The sequence below is a fragment of the Phyllobates terribilis genome, unplaced genomic scaffold (genome assembly GCF_046119375.1).
Source record: "Phyllobates terribilis strain yellow unplaced genomic scaffold, ASM4611937v1 Scaffold_1__5_contigs__length_1240528914, whole genome shotgun sequence".
In the NCBI taxonomy this organism is placed as follows: domain Eukaryota; kingdom Metazoa; phylum Chordata; class Amphibia; order Anura; family Dendrobatidae; genus Phyllobates; species Phyllobates terribilis.
The window spans coordinates 1,147,061,444-1,147,079,096 of NW_027362761.1; the positions used below are offsets into that span (position 1 = coordinate 1,147,061,444).

Sequence of the window (17,653 nt, forward strand, 5' to 3'; positions counted from 1 at the left end):
CTGGGTGCATTTGTAAAAAAAAATAAATGTTATGGGACTGATACTGGGGGCGTTTGTAAAAAAAAAATGTTATGGGATGGAGACTGGGTACATTTGTAAAAAAAAATTTTAGGACTGATACTGGGTGCATTTGCAAAAAAAAATGTTATGGCACTGATACTGGGTGCGTTTGTAAAAAAAATAAATGTTATGGCACTGATACTGGGGGCGTTTGTAAAAAAAAAAATATTATGGAACTGATAATGGGGACGTAAAGAACTTGGCGATACAAATGCAATTATACAATCCCATTAAATGTAGCTCTCTGGAGAGGACCCTCGCTGCACCCTTGTGCACAATGCACCCCTGCGGTGATGTCTATCCCCATACTGCCAGCATGCCCTGCCTGCAGTGACATTTTTCTCCTGACTCTCCAGCAGCACATGCAGCCACAGATCTGACAGTGTGGTTGGGCTAGAACAAGCTGCTGGGGAGGGGCATGCTGTGATGCAGCAGAAGCATATGACAGCAGTAGCAGATCAGCTCCTAACAGCAAGTCACACTGTTTTCTTATCTCCTCAATGCTATTTTGCTGCAGTGGCCTCATTTAGCATTGGGGTTGGCACCAGCAGCTGCAGCCGGGCAGGGCCTAGGAGGAGAAAACCCACTAATAATCCTACTAACACCCTGCAGGCGAGCCAGCGAGCGGTGTATTGTGCCCTGGTCTGTCTTGCATGGCTCTCAAGATGATGCTGATGCTGGGCTCAGTGGCAGACTGTGCTGGCTTCCTCTGCTAGCTTGTGGCAGTATGGATGTTGCTCTTGTGACGACCTCTGGTGATTCCATCAGTAGTCCACTGCGGATAGGCATGCTGAGTAATCCATGGGCGAGGACGTAGACACACGGAAAATTAACCACAGCTTTCTTCGGGACCACAACTATGTGACTGAAGGTAGATCCCCCCCTATTCTTCTTGCTAACTGCACCCCCTACCTTGTGTGTGGTCTCTATCCCTTACCCCACTTATGTGCCGTATACATGTCTTATTGTGTCTATGTCTTGTCTAGAGAATATATATACGTTATGGTGGAAATAGGGTATCGCTTCCCGTCCGGTCCTACAGGGGTTAATTACTGCAGACATCCTAGGAGAGGAGATCAGGGCAGGTTACCTTGCGATTTCATTGAAGGCTTGGATACATGTTGTCATAATGATCCTTTAAGTAAATATTTGTAGAGAGTATTGCTACATTGTGGCCCTCTATAGGACTCCGCGATGGATGGATGGCTGGGTGGGTATATGTGTGTCCATCAGATATGTCGGCATATAAGGCATGGCGCTTATTTTGGACGTAGAACGTTGGACATTATTTTTGTATGTTTTCATCTTAAATCCATAATCTGTAATTGACGCTTTTCAGATTAGGGAATAAGATATGAAAATATAATAAATCTATAGGTTCCCGACTCCAATCTTGGAGAAGGTAGATATTCCCCGGGGTGGGTGTAATTTAACTACTCAGAGGTAGCATCGGTTCTGACTTGCAGTTTGCAGCAGGAGAGGAGGTTTGTGCGTTGAGGCTTTGAAGCAATTCCCAGGAGAATGGGGAAAAAAAAATCTATTGAACCCCCCCCCCATTCGCTATCTCCTATACGATGATACAGATGTAATAAAACAGGACCAACTACTGTAGACGTTTTTTACTAGCCAAGCAATATGGTATTCCACAACATGCGACAGATTGAAGCTGTCACAAACCTTAGAAAGTTGGGTGTTTTTCGGTTGACCCTGGTTTTATAATGAGGGAGATGCGGGGGATGAGGGGCTAAACAACATGTTTTCCTTTTTCGCAAGATAGCTGATAAATGTATGATCACAAGAGTGAATGTAATGGTGTTGACAGGCGCGACCACCATACCATTCACCGTCTATGGGTATTTGATGGTCGGACATGAGCACTACTGCCATATTCACTCTTGTGATCGATGTAGGGTCCCATCAGTAGGACCCCAGCGATCATACATTGATTACCTATCCTGAGCATAAGTAATAAATATTACTTATGGGACAATCCCTTTAATCAATAAATAAATTTTAATTATTGCCTATAATGTTGGAGAGTGTCAATATATTCCATAGTAGTGTACAAGAGTGGCACTATTCACCTTGGTCCCCATGAAAAGCCTCTAATTTCCCAATTCAGACAAACACCAAGGACAATTTCATAGAAAGTCCGTATGTTATTGAGTTATTGGTGGAAATCTAAAAACTTGGAGGACAAATAAATTACATGCAGGTGCTGTTTTTGGTCGTATTCGAACTCAGGACCCCAGTGATACAAGTTCCCATTAAAGGGAAGACACCGCTGACTATATAAATGCATTACATGTCAGGCTATAAAATGAATGGCCCATGTAACACATAGACACACAGTGTCTGCAAGAGAGGGAGATCCTCGAGGTTCCGGCTCATGGAGGGGAGTCCTCTGGGAGAAACCCTCCTCCATGAAGTTCATATGCTTGGATGGTGCTCGCTCAACATCATTTCCTTTGGTGGATCCACCCATAGCAACGTTTTTCCAGAAGTGAATATGGATGATCTCAATTGATTTGTAATTTACTCCTATAACTCAGGGAGCGCTAAAACTAATAGTAAGATCATGAAATTTAAAACCACTCTTTTCGAGAAGATCTCCTCTTCAGATTTGCAGTTGCTCATTATCAGTTCTTTCTTACATACTGGTCATCTAGAAGGACGCTTTTCAATGCGATTCTGGGTGGTGGCCTCATATAAGTTTCACTGTATTTTTTATATATCGCCAACACGTTCTCCAACAATGTACACACAGAGTATTCTTTTACATCAGTCCTCTTCCTCAGTGGGCCATCCATTTAATCTCCTGATCCTCTAACCACTAACACATAAAATAAAATGGCACCAGAAGTTACGTTCACGTTTTTACTTTTCCTGACTGATTTTTATGTAAAGAGAGTATCATGGATTATATCATGTTAATATTGGAATAGCTCTCCATACCTAAATGTTTGACCTGATAATAACCAAGAGGCCTATACCATTGCAGTCTTAAAGTCCAAACGTGGGGCTCAAATCTACGTGACTAGAGACTTATGAATCCTCACTGTGTGCAATGTGTATGCTGTCAGGATCTCTAGTGCAGGCATCGGGTGCTGGTGCTCATTTGACTGCGATTTGCATACTTTTGGCCACATTCAGACTAGATGTGTCTTGAGCAAGGCCGTGCACGTCTAGTTGGCATGTGATCACATGTATGAAGATCACATATTTGTGTTCACATGACCGCCCGCTCTCGACACCGGAAAATTCTGACAGAACACACAGTGAGCGCTGTAAAGATTCACAAGTCTGCAGTTACATAGAGTGACTGTAGACTTGAGCTCCAAACCTGGACAACCCCTTTAAACATATACTATAAATTAAAAGCAGCTATGCAGGAAGATCAGTCAAGATTTTTTCAGTGAGGTACATGAGCTCTGCAGGGAGGTTTTGGGCATAGCAGGATGCTTCGGCCACCAGAGCACTGTATCTGATGCTGCAGTTTTTGTGCTGTTTGCAGATGTCAGCAGTAGATGTGGCACAATCTTCTTCATAGCGTCACTTTAAGGCGAGGTTCAAATATGACATGAATTGCAAAAATCTGCATCCAGACACACAGTATATCGCAGCATATCCATTAAAATGGCCTTTTAACTACATTTTGTTCGGTTTACGTTGCACTGCATTATTTATGAAGCACAAAAATAACGTAGATGACCACATTTCCTCCCATCCTGCCCCCAAAAAGGGTGGCAGATGTATTGAAGCATATTGCAGTACGTTTTAATATGCTTCATTATATCATTGAATGGGGTGGTGGGACCCCAGTTCTCCATTAGGTGATCATGCCTTAATGGGAATATCCCTTAAAGAGATTTTCCAGTCACGCCATTTATGACCTATCCATAGGATTGGTAATCTATACGAGATCTATGGGGGGTCTGACACCCGGCGGTACCCACCGATCAGTTGTTACGGTATTTGCTTTGGTGGTGGCCAGATGTAAACATATATTAGGACCATTCAATGTGAGTACTGCAGAACAGCTCCTATATAATGGATAGGTCTTCAGTATGGTGTGAATGGACAACCCCTTTAAGTACTACAAGACTTTAAAAGATCCTACTGCTTAGGCAATAATACTAGCAGGAGATCTCTGGATCACTTGAGATCTTTTTTTTCTGGGCATAGATGAGTTATTAAACATTGCCTCCTGCCGCTTGCATATAATTAATATGCCAATTTAAAGGGGTTGTCCCCATTCGGAAAACTTTTCCTATATGTGCAGTTCATTCCCCAGGTGTCCGCCGTTGTGATGCAGCTTTACCGTAATTGTTTCTTTGCATATAGTGGAAAGTTTTCTGAAAGGAGACAACAACCCCTTTAATTCTATGCAGTAATACTGCCCACTTGCTGGAGACAAAATCATTGTAATTATTTCCTAGGGATTTGCTTAGAATCCCAGGAATAGGAAACCATTGCCAGCACCGCACCTGTCCTCGGCTTTGACAGAGCTGAACTGCAATTTCAAGGATAACCTATGACTAGGTGGGGCGCTGTTTCTGGAGGAAAGCGGCCATGTTTGTTTTGTAATTCTGTACAATCCCCTTTAATAATCTATGAATATGTCTGATGTCATTTGGGCAGATGTTTAGCAACAAGTAATGGGGTGACCACATAGGTACAGGGTGACTAACAGTAATCCATAGTACTCAATCAGATCGCTGATTTCCATTTATAAGTGCAATTTCATAATACATTAGCATAATGTACTGCAGATATTATAAAACTCATATGCATACTCACCATAAGCCTTAGCACTATATGAATCACTAAAGGGATAACCACAGTCAATATCGGAAGATGTCAGTGTAAACCTTATTTATGGCAGCTTGCAAAATGGAAAGGTTTTATTAGTTAACATGTGTATACCATATCCAGATGCGGCATCATTTGTCACTTTTATTGTCATTGATGACTTTTATTAGTTTCTCAATTTGCTTAGTTCATACATTATTACTGATCAGTTTTTATTGCAATACCATAGATAACCACATGGTGTGCTGTGTCCATTTACTGCACAGAGCACAAGCAATTTCAATCTAGTACATGCATAGATGAAGTTCAAAAATACAGCACCACCTAGTGGTATAAATTAGATTCTCACTACTATAAGCAAAGCAGTTAGGTTCCCTTGGGAATATATAAATATATATATATATATATATATATATATATATATATATATATATATATATATATACTGTATGTCTGTGTGCATATATATATGTACAGGTGCGTCTCACTAAATTAGAATATCATCAAAAAGTTAATTTATTTCAGTTCTTCAATACAAAAAGTGAAACTCCTATATTATATAGAGTCATTACACACAGAGTGATCTATTTCAAGTGTTTATTTCTGTTAATGTTGATGATTATGGCTTACAGCCAATGAAAACATATGTCATTATCTCAGTAAATTAAAATAATTAACAAAAAACACCTGCAAAGGCTTCATAAGCATTTAAAAAGGTCCCCTAGTCTGTTTCAGTAGGCTCCACAATCATGGGGAAGACTGCTGACTTGACAGATGTCCAGAAGGCAGTCATTGACACACTCCACAAGGTCCCAGAGTTCCAATTTTCATTTGGAAATCAAGGTCCCAGAGTCTGGAGGAAGAGGGGAGAGGCCACAATCCAAGCTGCTTGAGGTCTAGTGTGAAGTTTCCACAATCAGTGATGGTTTGGGGAGCCATGTCATCTGCTGGTGTAGGTCATTATTATTATTAATTTATATAGCACCATTGATTCCATGGCGCTGTACATAAGAAGAGGTTATGTGAGGCTCACAGCCCTCCCTGGGAAATGGGGTACTCGGAGCCGGGTCAGATGTTGGGGAGGCAGTTGTGGCCTGGACCCGTTCCGTGCCCAGGGCCGTCACATGAAAGTAATGGGCTATCAGGGTTGAGTGGTATTTATCGACTACGCCACCTGTGGTGTCTGGTGATGCGCCACCAGCGCTGCTAGCAGTCCTCTGAGGCTGGATGTAGTGGCAGCAGGCGATGTTATAACTCCCCACAGGCGGAGCAGGGCCTCAGGGCAGCTGTGACAGGAGGATGGGGAGAGTAGTCCTGGGTCACTCAGATGCGGTGTGGTGCAGTGCAGAAATAAAGGAACCATAGGCCATAGGGATAGTCTTCCAGGTCTTTTACTCACAGTTCTTTTAAGCAGCGGCAAGGCTTCTCCCTGCTCCTCACGGATCACTGCGGCCACCAGGGATGAGGGCTCAGCACACCCAAGGTATTCAGGTACCTCGATCAGGACCCTCCGAGTGTTCCTAACAGTCCCCCTTGAACCTCTCCTGTGTGTGTGCGTGCAAAGGCTTGGTCCCACTGGATAAACGCAGGTAGAGGGGTACAGGTGGCGTAGGCCGCTCCGTCTGTATCCCTCCCGGGATCCACTAAGCCTCGGGGCTTTTCTGACTGAGACATGAAGTAACAAAGTCAGATGTCGGGGGCCGGTACCCCTCTTGCAGCAGGAGTCCCTCTGGCAGGGCCAGAATGGAGAGCACAGGTGGCGTACGCCGCTCCGTCCGTGCTCCCTGGGATCCTTTTGCTTGTGGAGCTGTCACTATAGCTCCTGACTTTCTTAAGCAAGGGAACTTGACCGGGGTAGAATCTCTGTTAACTCCTTCCCGCTCCTCGTGTCAAGGTCAGAGCACGAGGACCGTGTATCTTCAGCACACTGCAGGCTCCTACACAAGGCCACTGTCAGCTGCAAAGACCACAATCAAAGAACCTTGTGCTTAAGATGGCTGGCTAATATATATAAAACTATGTGTGTAACTAAAAGTCTGTTCTACCCTTCACCCACTACATGGTTCCCCTAACTTTTGGTTTCCCCCACTCGTGATCCTGCTGAGACATCACTATGGTGCATACTTGTGTAGAACGAGCAAAAAAGCTTGTAAAAGAACTTCAACATGACATTTCAAGGATGGAGCGAGACTGCCATCTACTGGCCAGAGACAGTAAAGCGGAACCAAAATATACAAAGGAAGTTGCAGGGAGGGCAGATTCAGAGGCTGGACCCGATCAGGTGACTTCCAGGAAGGAGTTCAGAGAGATAAGAGGCCAGCGCGCCAAACCTGAGGGGTCTTTGGCGCCAAGCAGCAGAGAGGAGCAGACGTGCTCCCTGCGTCCTGAGAAACCCCGCGTGACAGGCCAAATCCAGAGGCCTGAGAGGTGCTCCAGCCGGGCACCGGTAAAAGAGCTCCGGATCCCTCACAGTTGTGACTCGAGTGCTGTGCCTGCTGAGGATACTAGGAACCTGATCGCGGTGCTGAGTGAGTTCGCGGAACCCGACGTCGGCCGCCGACAGACGAGGCCTGGACCCCCGTATCCAAGGCTCGAGAGACTGCCCCCAACAGCCAAGCAGAGAGGAGCTGCATACGTGAGCAGGGCCGTCACTTCCACTGCTCACCCACGGTACCGGGGACAATTGGGTTTAAGTACTCAGGTTGGGAGGGGGACAGTTGGGGCTAAAGTAGCACAACGTGATTTAATTGAATTCATCCGGAAAGAGACTCACGGCCTAGCGGGAATAACCGGTGACCCCCGCTAGGGCCAAATTCACGGTTAAAGAACTTGTGTGGTGCTTCTCATGCTTGAGGGCATCACCTTACTTTAAGAGACTGCGCCTTATTTTAAGAGACTGCGCCTTACTTTGAGAAATTTTGTATTTTTCTGATATTTCAAATCACTGTTCATTACCCTTGTTGCTAATCCCTTGTTTCAGTATACCTGTTGTATAAACTGCTTACAAACATCTCTGACTGTTCTCGCCTTGTGTCTCTGTGCGTTGCATTCCGGTACCTGCATTACATTTGGCGTAGTCGGCAGGATGCAACATTCAGACGCAGAGATGGCGGATCAGTCTGTGGCTGGGTCCGGCCGGAGCCATATACCCCTGGGGGCTATGCTCAGCCATCTTCCCAAGTTTACAGGGGATGGCATGTCACTTTGGGACTGGGCAGAAAGACTTAGAAGTATGCTACGTATGTATCCCCTTGACCATCTAGCCCAGGCGGAGCTGGCCCTCCTAACCCTTGATGGAGAGGCCCAACAGACTGTGATGTACCGCCCACCTGGGGACCGTGACATCGTGGATAAAGTGATAAAAATTCTAGAGGACATGCACGGTGACACTACAGATTTGGGACACTTGCGCTTACGGTTGTTTCAGCGGGTTCAAGGGGAAAATGAGACAGTAAATCAGTATGTTAATGCATTACAGGAAGTGACGGCCCATATCACTAAGAAAACTCGAGATGGGAACCGAGGACTGGGACCATTGGATGAGGTGTTGCGTGACCAACTGATTGCTGGCTTGAAAGACCCTTCCCTGAGGCAGATCCTGAAGGAGCGGCTGCGATTGAGCCCTGATATGGGCTTCCTGGAGGTAGGGGCTGAAGTTAGAGTCCTGGAGAGAGAAGTTCCTGTTCTCAAAGCCACAGTTAGAAGTCATGAGGCAATTGCTCCTGGATTCACCAACCAAGAGCCTGATTGGGTATGGGAAATACGTCAGGAAATCCGAGACATTCGGGGTGAGCTGAATTCTATTAGGAAGACTCCTACTGCCCCCTTGCCGACGGACTGTACTGCTCAACGCGGACGGAGACCAGAACGAGAAAGACGTTCCTATCCGGCCCCAGCACGACATGTACCCGACCTATCGGCAGAACGAGGACCGGAGTGCTGGACCTGCGGAGGTAGGGGGCATATCTCCAAAGGCTGTCCCAACCGAGAAAGGAGGAGGAGGGGACAGCCGTTAAACTAAAATGCCCCACGGTTGTGGAGCATACCGTGGGGTCTCGAGCTTCAGAGAGTAGAAGAGGGAGCTCTGAAGACATTGTCTCCGAGAGGCCCATTACCTGGGCTGAATTCAATGGGCAGCGGATCCGCTGTTTGATGGACACCAGGTCTCAAGTGACCACTATGCCTGAGACGTACTTCCAAAGTCACTTTCCTGAAGTCGCTCGTTCTTGCCGGGAACCCACTGTCAAACTGGTGGCGGCTAATCAACTACCTATCCCAGTAGCGGGAGTAGTATGGATGTCCGTGCAGGCATGTGGAAAGGACCTCGGTCGAAAAGGGATTGTACTGACCACTGGGCCCGGAGGCGATGGGCCCATTGTAACCCTGGGCATGAATGTGCTGAAAGAAGTCGGACAGTTCCTGGCTGAGGGCTGTAGCAAAAACAACTGGACCCGCGCCACTCGAGACCCAGCTAACAAGAGAGTGTTCCAGCACCTCGTGCGGGTCAGTCAGATTCAAAAGTTGCCCACTACCTCCCAGTACCTTGGTAAGGTATCGATACCGCCCGAAGCCACAATGACACTGCCGGTGGGACAAACTGTACTCACTTTGCCGGTGCTGGCACATGTGTCCTTAGAGGGCGTGGACATTCAAATTGAACCAATGGAGGGAGAAGAAGCGCCCTCTGGACTCCTGATTGCTCGAACTCTGGCCACCGTGCGGCACGGTCGAGTACCCGTGCGCTGCATCAATTTAAGTGGCACCAGTTTACAGTTGTTGCCCCGACAAGAGGTGGCGCGAGTGTGCGTAATGCCGGAGGCCCTTACTAGAGCTGACGCTATAGGGCTGGCACCTGTGGAAGGAAAACCATGGACCCTAGAGGTGTCCCTCAATAGCCAGGAACATGGAAGAGAACCGTTGGCTGGACGCCACCTCCTGGAAGAAATGGAAGCTAACCTGACTGAGTTTTCTGCTGGACAAGTAAGGCAGATCGAACAACTTCTACAGCGATATCAGGGAGTGTTTGCACAGCATGAAGATGATTTCGGGTGCACTCGGGACATTCAGCATGAAATACCCACCGGAAATACTGCTCCCATCCGAGAGAGATATCGGCAGATCCCGCCTCAAATGTACCAGGAGGTGAAAGAGCTGTTGGCCCACATGTTGCGGAATGGTGTGATCCGTGAAAGCCAGAGCCCCTGGGCGGCTCCGATCTTGCTGGTCCGAAAGAAGGACGGTACCCTGAGATTCTGCGTAGACTATCGGAAGCTGAATGCCTGTATAGTGCGGGACTCCTATCCACTCCGAATCGAAGAGTCTCTGTCTGCACTAGGGAGCGCCAAATTCTTCTCCTCCCTCGACCTGGCCAGTGGCTATTGGCAGGTCCCAGTAGCTGAGAAGGATCGTCCAAAGACAGCTTTTGTTCTCCCTATGGGCCTGTTTGAGTTCAATCAAATGCCGTTCGGACTAACAAATGCGCCAGAAACCTTCCAACGGCTGATGGAGAGATGCTTGGGGGACCTCAACTTTGAAGCCACTTTAATATATCTGGACGATATAATTATCTATTCCGCAACGTTTGAGGATCATCTCCGCCGATTGGAACAAGTGTTAGAACGGCTACAAAGGCATGGCCTGAAAATTAAGCCTCGTAAGTGTCGTCTCTTCAAACGAAAAACTGAATATCTGGGGCACACTGTGTCCAGTGCAGGGGTGCACCCCACTGCAGAGAAAGTAGCTGCCGTGCAGAAGTGGCCCACGCCCGCCAATCTAAGGGAACTAAGGGCATTCCTGGGGCTCGCTGGATACTACCGCAGATTCATTAAAGACTTCGCTAAGATTGTGAACCCGCTCAATGAATTGCTGAGAGGAACAGCCGGGGGAGCCAAGCGGCAGCCCATTCAGTGGGTCCCACGACAAGAAGAGGCATTCCGAGCATTGAAAATGGCGCTAACAGATGCCCCGATTCTGGCCTACGCTGACTTTTCGCAGCCGTTCATGTTGTACACTGATGGAAGCTTGCATGGGCTGGGAGCAGTGCTGGCTCAAGTACAAGGAGGGAAAGAGCGAGTGATCGCGTATGCCAGCAGGTCACTCCGAGATACGGAGAAGAATCCGGACAACTACAGTTCGTTTAAGCTGGAGCTACTAGCACTGGTGTGGGCCATGACCGAGAAGTTTGCTGAGTACCTGTCAGGGTCAGAAGTGCAAGTGCGGACAGATAACAACCCTTTGGCCCACTTGGAGAACGCCAAACTGGGCGCGTTAGAACAGCGGTGGGTCGCAAGGATGTCCAAATTCCAGTATAAAATCGCCTATCTTTCCAAGGCCCTGAACACACATGCAGATGCACTGTCCCGGGTCACTTAGGCGGGGCCGAAGAAGGACAGAGATGAGGAGCTCAAAGGCGACAAGATCCCGGATTTCAGCCAGTTCGCCGCTGCTGTGGTCGATGCCCAAGAGACCAGAGGGGAGCCGAGGCCCACTCAGATTCTGGGCCGTTCAAGAGACGAATGGATACATCTGCAGCAATCCGACCCGGAGCTAGCAAAGTTGAGAGAATGGGTCGCCCTTAATCAGAGACCCGACCAGGAAACCAGAGCCGCTTCTCTTCCAACTAACCTACAAATCCTAGGCCAGTGGGAGAGGCTCCTCCTGAAGGACGGCTTGCTATGCCGAAGAATCCAGCTGCCTCGAGAGAGTTTGATGTTACCTGGCAAGTGGTAGTTCCAGGAGCGCTAGTAACACAGCTAGCCCAAGAAGCTCATAGAAGAGGTGCTCACTTCGGAGTAGAAAAGACCTTCCGGTGGTTGCAACGGCTGGTGTATTGGCCTCAACTGCGACAAGAAGTCGAGGGGGTCTGCCGAACATGTCGCCAGTGTGAGTTGAACAAGCCCCCGGAGCAAAGAGCTCCCATTCAGACTATCCGAACTTCTGCCCCCTTGGAAGTCTTGATGATTGACTACTTGATGGTAGGAACTTCATACAACGGTTATGGACACTGTTTAGTCATGACTGATCACTTCACCAAGTTTGCAGTAGTGACGCCCACTAAAGATCAGACGGCAGAAGCTGCAGCCAAGGCCATCTGTCAAGATTTCATCCGGATTTATGGGTGCCCGAAGCGAATACATTCTGACCAGGGGGCCTGCTTCCAAGGACGAGTGATGGATGAGCTATACCGCATCTATGGGATCGACCGTTCCCGGACAACGCCCTACCACCCGAAAGGGAACGGTGCATGCGAGCGCTTTAACCGAACCCTGTTGCAAATGTTGCGAACACTGGAAGCGGACAAAAAGATGAAGTGGCTCGAATTCGTGTCCGAGCTGGTGTGGGTGTATGATAATCGAGTTCATGCAACCACCGGCTACACCCCCTACTTGTTGCTGTTTGGAAGAAGTGGCCGAGAAATCACCGAACTGGAGCTAGACTCAGAAGACCCTGGTCCGGGCAGTAGCCCAAGTACCTGGATTCGAGAACACCAGCGTCGACTCCATACCGTGAGAAGACTGGTGGCTCAGAAGTTTCAGGAAGTAGAGCATGCAGTTCGGCCCCCGACCACAGGTGGATCGCTTCAGCCAGGAGACCGAGTGCTGGTGAGGGCTAAACGATTTGGGAGTAAGCTGGGCCATCGTTGGGAGGCAATACCATATCGGGTGGTGAAGAAGGTTCACCCAGACAACCCCGTCTACGAGGTTAGGCCCGAAGGGGATGACGCCTCGACATCCAGGGTGTTGCACCGTAATATGTTGCGACCTTGCTCCTCTGAAGCAGAAGTCTGTAACAGGGCTGGGCCCTCAGACGTGTTGTCTGAAGTGCCACATACAGGAACCTTGGGGGATGAAGAAGGATGGGCCACAATGCAGTTGGGCCCGACAGAACCGTTGGTGCCACTCCCGAGTGGAAGTCAGAATGAGTCAGGAAATGATTTGCAATCCCCAGTAGTTGATTCCTCGGATCTCCCGGAGTCTCCTCCGCAAGAAGAGCCCCGCAGAACTGAGCGGGCTAATGCCGGAATTCCTCCTAACCGGTATGCTCAGGAAGAGTTTATCTGGTCTCGAATCCAACAGAAAACACAGGAGTGTGCCCAACTCCTGTCTGAGCTTGCACTGCCTGAAAGGAGACATCAATTCTGCGAGGAGTCCACTCGCCCGAGGACTGGCGAGCAAAAAGGAGGGAGGAATGTAGAACGAGCAAAAAAGCTTGTAAAAGAACTTCAACATGACGTTTCAAGGATGGAGCGAGACTGCCATCTACTGGCCAGAGACAGTAAAGCGGAACCAAAATATACAAAGGAAGTTGCAGGGAGGGCAGATTCAGAGGCTGGACCCGATCAGGTGACTTCCAGGAAGGAGTTCAGAGAGATAAGAGGCCAGCGCGCCAAACCTGAGGGGTCTTTGGCGCCAAGCAGCAGAGAGGAGCAGACGTGCTCCCTGCGTCCTGAGAAACCCCGCGTGACAGGCCAAATCCAGAGGACTGAGAGGTGCTCCAGCCGGGCACCGGTAAAAGAGCTCTGGATCCCTCACAGTTGTGACTCGAGTGCTGTGCCTGCTGAGGATACTAGGAACCTGATCGCGGTGCTGAGTGAGTTCGCGGAACCCGACGTCGGCCGCCGACAGACGAGGCCTGGACCCCCCTATCCAAGGCTCGAGAGACTGCCCCCAACAGCCAAGCAGAGAGGAGCTGCGTACGTGAGCAGGGCCGTCACTTCCACTGCTCACCCACGGTACCGGGGACAATTGGGTTTAAGTACTCAGGTTGGGAGGGGGACAGTTGGGGCTAAAGTAGCACAACGTGATTTAATTGAATTCATCCGGAAAGAGACTCACGGCCTAGCGGGAATAACCGGTGACCCCCGCTAGGGCCAAATTCACGGTTAAAGAACTTGTGTGGTGCTTCTCATGCTTGAGGGCATCACCTTACTTTAAGAGACTGCGCCTTACTTTAAGAGACTGCGCCTTATTTTAAGAGACTGCGCCTTATTTTAAGAGACTGCGCCTTACTTTGAGAAATTTCGTATTTTTCTGATATTTCAAACCACTGTTCATTACCCTTGTTGCTAATCCCTTGTTTCAGTATACCTGTTGTATAAACTGTTTACAAACATCTCTGACTGTTCTCGCCTTGTGTCTCTGTGCGTTGCATTCCGGCACCTGCATTACACTTGCCTCCCATAGGTCAGGAGTGTGTAGTGTTGAATGTAGATTCAGGGTCCTGACCAGTGCACCTTCCTTACCTGGGTGAGGAGACACTACACCTGCTGACAGGCTGCAGTATCCCTCCTTGTGGCGACCGAACCCTCACGGGCGCCAGTTACATACCAAATGCAGATATCACTTACAGGAAATGAACTAACAATGATAGACAGGTACAGAGGGAAGAGGACCCAGCCCATGCGGGCTTACATTCTACAGGATGGGGAAGGAGACAGTAGGTTGGGGGGTTGCAGCAGCTTTGGTGGTGGTGAGGAGGCAGCGGGGTCATTCCAGGTTGTAAGCTTTCTTGAAGAGATGGGCTTTCAGGTTCCGTCTGAAGGATCCAAATGTGGTGGATAATCGGACGTGTTGGGGTACAGAATTCCAGAGGATGGGGGATATTCGGGAGAAATCTTGGAAGCGATTGGGTGAGGAACGAATAAGTGTGGAGGATAGACGGCGGTCTTAAGAGGACCGGAGATTGCGTGAGGGAATATATGGGGAGATTAGTTCAGAGATGTACAGAGGAGAGAGGTTATGGATGGCTTTGTAGGTCAGTGTTAGTAGTTTGAACTGGATACGCTGGGGAGTTGGGAGCCAGTGAAGGGATTTGCAAAGGGGGGTAGCAGAGGAGTAGCGAGGCGAGAGATGAACTAGTCACGCAGCAGAGTTAAGGACAGACTGGAGAGGTGCGAGAGTGTGAGCAGGGAGGCCACAGAGGAGGATGTTGCAGTAGTCCAGGCGGGAGATGATGAGGGCATGCACAAGCAGTTTAGTAGATTGAGGGTTGAGGAAAAGACGGATTCTGGAAATATTTTTGAGCTGGAGGCGACAATAGGTGGCGAGAGCTTGGGTGTGGGGTTTGAAAGACAGGGCAGAGTCACTGCGAGTCCACTGTGTTTTATCAAGACCAAAGTCAGCGCAGCCATCTACCAGGACATTTTAGAGCCCCTCATGCTTCCCTCTGCCGACAAGCTTTATGGAGATGGATATTTCATTCTCCAGCAGGACTTGGCCCCTGTCCACACTGCCAAAAGTACCAATACCTGGTTTACAAACAACAGTATCACTGTGCTTGATTGGCAGCAAACTCGCCTGACCTTAACCCCATAGAGAATCTATTATAGAGAATCTATGGGGTATTGTCAAGAGGAAGATGAGAGACACCAGACCCAACAATGCAGACGAGCTGAAGGCTGCTATCAAAGCTACCTGGGCTTCCATAACACCTCAGCAGTGCCACAGGCTGATCGCCTCCATGCCACATTGCCACATTGATGCAGTAATTGATGCAAAAGGAGCCCGACCAAGTATTGAGAGCATTTACTGAACATACATTTCAGTAGGACAACATTTTGGATTTTAAAATCATTTTTCAAGCTGTTGTTATGAAGTATTGTAATTTACTGAGTTAATGGCTTTTGTGTTTTCATTGGCTGTAAGCCATAATCACCAACATTAACAGAAATAAACACTTGAAATAGATCACTCTGTGTGTAATGACTCTATATAATATATGAGTTTCATTTTTTGTATTGAAGAACTGAAATAACTTTTTGATGATATTCTAATTTAGTGAGATGCACCTGTATATGTATTTATATGTATGTATATATATATATATATATATATATATATATATGTGTGTGTGTGTGTGTGTATATATATATATATATATATATACATATATATATATATATATGATTTATTTATTATCCTCATAAGGATTTCATTTGGTCTCATGAAACGTTTTGCTCCATTTAGCTTTTACAGGCTCTTTGTTTTGCTGAACATTCGACTTTGATGTGGTCTGTGCTCATAAATCTGCAGAGAGGTAATCAGAAAAAGACATAAAAAAGTTACAAAGTCTCCCATCATTCAATCTGAATGAGATCACTGTCAGATTCTCAGTTGACTCATTCTGCAGCCAGCAATAGACAATGCAAATATCCCCTCTACCCATGCAGAACACATGCATGCTCAGCAAAGTAAAAGTGCACGAGTGAGCTAGGTCTGGATAGTTGTTGGCCAAACGAGTGTTCAGCTGACAGCTATCTGATGTGTTCAGCCAGCTTTGGAGAAGGCTTTACTTGCACACACCTTGTTAGCACTTCGACATATGCTGTGATTTCCTGCTGTGCCAGAGGCAGAGTGCGCTGCTTCATCCGTTGAAACGGTTTTTCAGGCGGAAACTTAATTTCTGCAGACTGGCGAATTCTGACATTTGCATTACGCACACTGTCAGGATTCCCCTCAATTGCCAGATGGAGCCGGCGGTCACCATACTGGCCAACAAAGCAATTTTCTGTTGAGAGTAACGGATAAGAATCTAGTTGGCACATGATTGGCAGTTTGAAATCACTTACTCATGTGACCGCCTGATCGATCTGGCAATTGAGGGGGATCCTGACAGTGTGCATGAGCTAGAGAGAGAAATGAATAGATATGGAGTGGTTGCTATCTGTACTTTCCTCATATGTGTTTTTTTGGGAGAAACACTTTTGTGTTCACAATCACAGTTACACATATAACCAGTGAGCGCACAACTGACTTTTTCATGGACACATTGATTATAGTGTAAAAATAATGAACATTTGGGCAGAATTTAGAGTAATGTGGAAGGTTGTTAATGTTAATGTGAACCTATAGAAGTTTAATTCATATAAAATTTCTATTCTACCAAGGAACTAAAAGGAGAAAATGAGAAAACAAAGACAATTAGTCATGGCGGCTCCTGTTCGCCCAGTTCAGCTATGTATGTATACACACATAGGGAAAGATCTGTCAATCAGGCAGAACTGGGCAGGGAGAAGAAAATAGGGATCCTCCCATTCTTGTTAAATGGAATCTGTCACCAGGTTTTTCCACTTTATCTGAGATCAACATAATATAGGGGCTAAGACCCTGATTCCAGTGATGTGTAATTTACTGCGCTGCTTACTTTAGTGGTAGGTTTACTAGTCCTCTAGTGATACTCTCCTGCTGATAAAACAATAAATTTATCAAAACTACAGCAAGTAGCCCAGTGACACATCACTAGAATCAGGGTTTCTGTCCCTACATCATGCTGCTCTCAGATGGGGCTGCAAAAACCTGGTGATAGATTCCTTGTTTTTTCATACCTGGCATACTTCTTTCATACACTGTAGTTCCCAAAGATATGCAGTATCCAAATAATACCCCCTTACGTCCATGGTTACCATGTAATAGTCATCTAGATCTTAATAGATTATAATGGATTGTATTAAATGAGACAAACCCTTTAGGAAATTAAAAAAAAACAGTATAAAACTCCTCGGCTTATGGAAGTTTTTGCTTTGGTTGGAGTGTGGTGAAGATTAGTGATGATCGAGCATGCTCGTTACTCGAGATTTACGAGCATGCTCGGGTGTTTTCCGAGTATCTTCAGTGTGCACGGCCGTTATGTTTGAATCACTCCCGTGTGCATGATTTGTGACTGTTTGACAGCTTCAATACATGTGAGGAATGCCTATTTCTTAGGCATTTCTCACATGTATTAAAGCTGTCAAACAGTCGCAACTCATGCGCACGGAGTGACTAAAACATAATGGCCGTGCACA

General features: G+C 47.1%; 1 protein-coding gene across 6 annotated transcripts in view; it reads left to right on the plus strand.

Annotated features, from left to right (window-relative positions):
• The first annotated feature begins 391 nt into the window (after window positions 1-391).
• PPP2R2C (protein phosphatase 2 regulatory subunit Bgamma) overlaps window positions 392-17,653 on the plus strand; it is a 255,847-nt gene continuing 238,585 nt past the window's right edge. For 2 of the 6 annotated variants that reach the window (XM_073648119.1, XM_073648129.1), the window contains exon 1: window positions 392-931. Coding sequence is in view for 2 of the 6 variants with exons in the window: in XM_073648154.1 (XP_073504255.1) it covers window positions 862-931 (70 nt within the window). In the remaining 4 variants the exon portion in view is untranslated. The remainder of the gene's footprint in view (window positions 932-17,653) is intronic. The other 4 variants (XM_073648163.1, XM_073648173.1, XM_073648154.1 and 1 more) reach the window with 3 other exon arrangements.